The sequence below is a fragment of the Solenopsis invicta genome, chromosome 4 (genome assembly GCF_016802725.1).
Source record: "Solenopsis invicta isolate M01_SB chromosome 4, UNIL_Sinv_3.0, whole genome shotgun sequence".
Classification (NCBI taxonomy): domain Eukaryota; kingdom Metazoa; phylum Arthropoda; class Insecta; order Hymenoptera; family Formicidae; genus Solenopsis; species Solenopsis invicta.
The window spans coordinates 19,883,486-19,890,050 of NC_052667.1; the positions used below are offsets into that span (position 1 = coordinate 19,883,486).

Here is a 6,565-nt window from a genome sequence, read left to right on the forward strand (position 1 = left end):
ATCATTTTTATTTTCACTTTCAGCTACAGTCTGAAAAGCACTATTATCGTTTTATCACATTGCTATATGTGATAAAACAAAAAATCAATCAGTTTTGTGTAATACATATATGTAGATAAAAAATTTGTAACTTTTGTCGTAGGTTTTAGAAAACTTCAAAATTTTTTAATGACTTCATAGATATATCTAATAAATGTAAATTACAAAAGTTTCCTCAAGTTCACAACAATGTAATGAACAACAGTATACGAGTTGAGTACTAGATTTGAGTTTCAGCGTCATAATACGTATTATAATTTTTATTAATTTTAATGAGCACTAAGTGTTATATCAAAAAATAGATAAACATATACCTGTCTTCGTTACGTATCCTCCTGAAAAATATACGTTTTTTACGTCTTTGAAGCAATTGTGAGAAATGATTGCATCATGTTTCACTTTTTTATTACATTCATAACATATTAACTGAAACATAAACATACATAAAAGGATTATTTTACACATTTTACAAGATAAAAAAAAACAACTGGTAAAATTCCATTAAAAATAGGTAAATTCCATAATAGCAGGCAAAAAACGTACGTATAATAAAACAGTCAGAAATCGATAGAATGTAGCATTTTAGTACCGTTTGTATAGTATCCGTTTGTTTTGTATCCCATAGTATGCGTTTCTATCCTCGCTATTACGGAATCTATCATTATTTTCTAACGGATTTTTTTTACTAGAAAGTGATATTTATTCTAGTGTAATACTATATTTTATGTTATTTCATGTTAAATTAACAACTAAATATACAAAACCACTTACGTTGTTCAAGTCAATAAACTTTTCCCTCTGATCATTTCCGCCTATTTCGTTCCACATTTTCGTGCAACCTGGCGAAAATAGAAAGCTTCTCGAAGAATCGTTGTACAAACGTCAAACTGCGTCACAAGCGTCTAACTGCGTCTAACGCTTTGATGTCCCAATCTACGCTTTATACACTTTGGTTATGCTTTTCTCACACTTTTCCAGGGTTAGGTAGTAACTAGTTAAAAAACATTAATTAATACAGTTAAAAGTTAATAACTTCTAACTTAATTTAATTAATTTTTAATTTTTAACTTTAACTAATTATTTTTGAATTTATTATACAAATTATGATTTTGTAATTTAATATGAATAATGTTTTTTAAAATTATTTTCTAATTTAACTCAAGTTAATTTACTCTTAACGTAACTGTTATAGTTAGTTTTTTGTTTATGTAATTTTTAACGCTAACTAAATTAATTTTATATATAAACCATTAACTTTAACTTAATTTAGTTTAAAAATGTATTAACTTACCCAACCCTGCACTTTTCACACGCTTTATTTACGTTTTGATGTCCCAATTTACACTCTCGCTTGCAATACGCTATTATTTTTGCCACAGCAATAAACGTTTACATATTTCAAAACACGCGGTTGTTTATTGTATAATCCGAATGGAACCGACTTGAACTGTCGTTTCGCGGTGGAGCATTACAGGGAAACTCTGAGTGGACCTGAATGGATCTCAACTGCTCTAACGGCAGGTAACAAAACAGAAACAAATTTTCACCCCGATTGCCCTCTGTATCACTTCCGTTTAAAAGAACACTATCAAGTCGCTGAGTTCGTTCGGAGCAACTTTGAGCAGCTCCCGAGAGACAAAACGAACAATACTTATGATACACTAACATAGTATAAAAATAAAACAATGGAAAGTTAAAAGTTAGTTTTCAAATGTAATGTAAAAATTGCTGTTTATCTTCTGATATTCCATTGGATTCTCAATAAATTAATAAAATTAGGCTGAAAATGCGTAATAACGAATTTGATTGAATGCACATAAAAGCTGTCATATCGTATAAAAGACAAAAAAACATGTAATTTTTACATTTAGATTAAATTAATGTGCAAATACTTTAATTGCATTATTGCTGTCCAATATTCGCTAGTAGAAACGTACATAATACATGTTGTTTAAAAATTTTTAAGAATGAAATATGTTTTTTTCTTCCGTTAACAACTCGTCTTATTTGACCTATCTTTTTTATTATTCTATTGTTTAGAAAAACGAGTATATTACATTATTTATTTTGCTTCTACTTTTTTCTTCCACAAACAAAGATTTGCGTTTCAACAAAAATCACTAAACTTACTTGTATAAGTATTATGGAGATACTTGACTTAATATTAAGCGGTAATCTACCGTGTATTTTCATTACTTCTTCTTCTTGTTGAAGGTTTCTTCAAGACTTTGTACATAAATAAAAAAAGAAATACAGAGTGAGTAAATTTAAAAATAAAGCAAAACTCAGAGTTGTGTATTAACTAATTATAACTTAAGGCTCCTGACTCCTCAGCCAAGAACTCTAGGTGGACGGTAGCGACATTCGGTCGCGGACAAAATTAGAACTAATACACGTGAAACGTGACAGATTGACGATGAGATGTTGTCGTGCATGTCATTTTGTTATTATGTGTTTTATTATAAAAATTGACTTGTCTCGTATTTATCAAATTCGTAAAAATGGACCGCGAGTAAAGTTTCTTTGAATTTTATACATAAAAGTTTTTCACTCCTTTCAATAGCTATCTGTGTGTTTTCCTGACTGAATAAACGTTACTTTACGTGCTTTTTACGACTATTTACTGATTGTTAGGCAAAAAAAATAGTTGTGACTAATATTTAGAAGTGTTTTACATCTGTTTAGTCTGTTTTATCGAAATTGGTTTTATTTACAAATGGCATGTTTGAAATGGCATGTTGAAAATTATGCGTCATTTTACACAATTTCTCGTTTCTGACATCACGACTTCAATATGGCCTCGGCGAGTACTTAAAAAGTTAAAAGGTAACTAATAAGATTAAAAAGTTAATAACATTTGACTTGATTCAATTAATTTTGAACAAGATGATTCTTAACTTTAACTATTATAGTTATCATTATTATAAATTACAACAAAATAATAAAATATAGAAAAATTCTCTCAAAAGATGTTATGGTTAAAATATAAGAAAGATTCGTAGTTTATATCGAGCAAATCTATTGAATGTAATGATGACAAAAACCCAAAAGATATGTTTTTCTTAAAGTTGCTCACTCGCTAGTAATACGCGTTCCTGCCGCAAACAGATGAATGCGGCGGGGATTACTTTTTGTATATAAGTCAAAAATTGCGCAGAATGGAATATAAAAGACGCAGCAATATGAAATTAATATTTACTTATAAATTATAATGAAACGTTTTGAAAACGATTATTCAAAGTCCGAAGACAAAAATAAATAAGACAGCGCATTTTGATAGTGCAATTTATATTTATAAAAATTAATTACAAAAATCAATACAATGAAGAAATTGATATTGATCTGCTTTTGTTCTTAAAAACAGATTTGATTTCATACCTCTCTGGCGACAGATTAGGTATGGTATAATACAAGTCTGTAGACGCTTTACAATAGACTAATAGATCTGTTTAGTGTTTGTTGCTGTCGTCGCATTGCTATTATCATCTGCTATGGTGTTGTCGTTAATTTGGCTGCGGAATATGTTCTTCAGATTTAATTCATATTGGAAACCAACTAAATGCACAATTTTGCCTTTGCTTCTCATTCAACAATATCCCATTACCAAATTACTTACTGTTATATCTCATAACAAGTTTTTTATACATTATAAGAATTTATTACGTTAAAAAGTCGAAGAAAAAATGGTTACATTCCGATAACTTTCATTCTGATATTTTTCGTTCCATTGATGAATTAAACATTTAACTACGAGTGAATCAAGACAGATCTCTACTAATTTGGGACATTGCAGAAAAATTTCACAACATACGTCAGGTGTTACATCGAGGATACGTAACAAAGTTAAACATTTTAAATTTTTGCATAGCGTTATAATTTCTAATTCACGATTGGTGAGAGCATCATTAAAGCTAAAATCGATTTTTTCCAAGCGTTGACATGAGGAAAACAATCTATGGAAGCTATTCCTTACGTTGGTTGTATTTTTAGCATCTGTCCACCTAAACAAAAGTTATACGTTTACTTGGTTATTTAATCGCAAATAATGTAGAAGAGAAGAGGAAAATATGGCATTTTCATTTTATTGAATAACTCTGTTTGTAATTAATATTTTGTATTAAAACTTGAACGATTATATTCGTGTGCTGTTTGACATTCTAAACACAAAGTAATAAAATATTTATTATTTCGAACGTGATTTATAAAAATCTAATGCACTGCATAATTGGAGGAAGAAAAAAAGTGGTTCTATCATGGTTATTTATAAAAATAATTTAAAAAAATTAGTTTAGTTTAAAAGAAACATAATACCTTGTTACAAAATTATATATTTTTAATTTTCCATTGTTTTGAATTTTCCTAATTTTGAATTTTTCTGCGCTTACAAATTTTAGTAATACCATTAGAAATTTCATTAGAAATATCATTTTATCTCTGTTTAACAACAAGCATAAAATGATATCTCTAATGTTTCTAAACAACGGCCTTTAGAATGATAATGGATTGAAGAAATATTTAGATATAAAAATTTTGCTTAAGAAATCATATTAACAAAAGTCCATGTTATTGCTTTAACTTTGTATAACTTGAAATGTGTACGGCCAAATAAAAAGTTAAATACCAAAAAAATATTCGAGTGTATATAAGTTTATGTGAAAATACAATTAAGTTTAAGGATAATAAAGAAATACATGTCATTAAAGCTTAAAAATGTACCTTGAAAGAGTTTAAAAATTTTACTCAAAAGTAAAAATGCCTTGTAACAATTGTTAGTTATTATATAACAAGTGTTAGTTATTAGCATATTAGCATCATTAAAAAACGGCGGGCTACTAAACAAATAATTCTATAAATAATTGTTAGAATACGTCACCTAATAACGGTAGTAGCCATATTGTCGACAATAGCCATAATAACCTGTTCTCCTCTACTTATTTCAAGAACCCCACAAGATAAAAGTAAATATATAAATTTTAATGAACTATAATACCAAAAAAAACTATTTTGTTATATACGTACATGTTTATAAAATTTACTTCTCTCAAATTCACACAATCGGCAAGGGCATCAATACCTTGCGAGGTCAAACGAATTTTTGTTAAATTTATCTTTTCAAAATTTGAGCAAAAAGTTTTCAGTGTTATTGCGACTTTGTCTACATTAAAAAATCTATTTGGGCATGCTAAATATAAGTAGCGCATTTGTTGATTTCTCTGCAGTATTTCGCAAACAGTTTCAACTTTTATGTCTCGTACGTATGCCAAATGTAAACGCTCAAGCGACTTTAGATTTTGAAGATGAGATAATCCATCGGCTTTTCCGATATTACAACCATTCAAATCCAATCCTGAAAAAAATATATATTGTTATGTATATATAATTTTATATTAGTTATACAGTATTTACAATTATTGTATAATTATTTATATGTATACCTTTTAAATTTTTGCATATTTTTGAAATTTGAAGTACAGCAGATTCGTCAATAAATGGGCAATGTCTTAATACTAAATGCGTCAGAAGTTTGCCACGAGTAGCAAGAAATATATTAAAAACCATAACAGAACAATCACAAAATGATAGATCTAACTGTGACAAATATTCACATTTAGGTGCAACGTAAAAAAATATATCATCGATATTATAGCGCCTATAAGTGTAGAATATATTTCGTACGTTCAGGCTTTTGTAAAGTCGAGAATCCCGTGATAAAGTGTACAGCCGTTTATTTACTCTACTCACACGACACAATGACTTTAAATCTAAATCTCCCAATATTTTAACTATTACTTTATTCTGTAAAAATAAAATAGATTACTTCAATACTTGAAATGACATTACAATAAATTAATACAGTAAAAGATAGACTTCTTGGAATACTTTACAGGAAGCTGAGAAAAACTGCAAGTGACAGGCTTATTGGATTCTTCCCATAAAAGTTTAATTTCTTGCAAAAACTTTTTATAATCCAAATAATTTCCGTGTAAAGTGCAATACTTACACATTCGTATAAAATATTGCATAATCAGGGTTAATTTTCCGAGATATATGCTTGTGACCGAGAGCATATTTATGGGAAGATTCTACTATTTCGCTGTAAATGTAAAATAGGAACAAATTAATTTTCATTTTCATGAGTATGACAAGAATTGAAAATATTATAACGTATTCGGTCGCAGTGAGTTTGAACTATTGATATATACTGGACAGAGTATGCAGCTTATTTCTTTTATTCTTTGTCTCAAGAGGCTTAGAACGTAAAAGGTATGTCAAAGTTCGTGATTATCCTTCTAGTGTCACGGTTGATTGAATTTTATTTAAGGAGAAAAGGAATAATAACGCATGCTTTTAAGTCAGAAACGTTTACGTTAACGTTTAGATTTATAAATTAGCGGCATCCGTTCTTTCTTTTTTTCGAAAAACGAATTTCACGTCTTAGAACTAAGGCTTTTGAATATTCGTCGCAACCATATTAAAGTCGTAACGTCAGAAGCGAGAAATTGCGTGAAATGACACGTAATTTTGT

General features: G+C 28.7%; 1 protein-coding gene across 2 annotated transcripts; it reads right to left on the reverse strand.

Annotated features, from left to right (window-relative positions):
- Nucleotides 1-3,310: 3,310 nt before the first annotated feature.
- LOC113005090 lies at nt 3,311-6,565 on the reverse strand. 2 transcript variants are annotated; one of them, XR_005574662.1, is made up of 3 exons: nt 5,925-6,565; nt 5,059-5,835; nt 3,311-4,040 (listed from the first exon to the last, which is right to left on the reverse strand). XR_005574662.1 is itself a non-coding variant. In XM_039448669.1 (2 exons), the coding sequence occupies exons 1-2, from the start codon at nt 5,238-5,240 to the stop codon at nt 3,704-3,706; spliced, it is 519 nt and encodes a 172-aa protein (XP_039304603.1). In that variant the 5' UTR covers nt 5,241-5,404; the 3' UTR covers nt 3,311-3,703. The 2 variants fall into 2 exon arrangements, 1 of the variants encoding a protein (XP_039304603.1); XM_039448669.1 differs by lacking the exon at nt 5,925-6,565 and having other exon boundaries at nt 5,059-5,404.

Excerpts from the sequence above, each read along its gene's own strand:
- LOC113005090 (XM_039448669.1), bottom strand. The coding sequence starts at position 5,240 with ATGCGCTACTTATATTTAGCATGCCCAAATAGATTTTTTAATGTAGAC. Across the intron at positions 4,041-5,058 it reads GAAGTAAATTTTATAAACAT|GTGGACAGATGCTAAAAATA; the intron begins GTACGTATATAA and ends ACTTTTGTTTAG.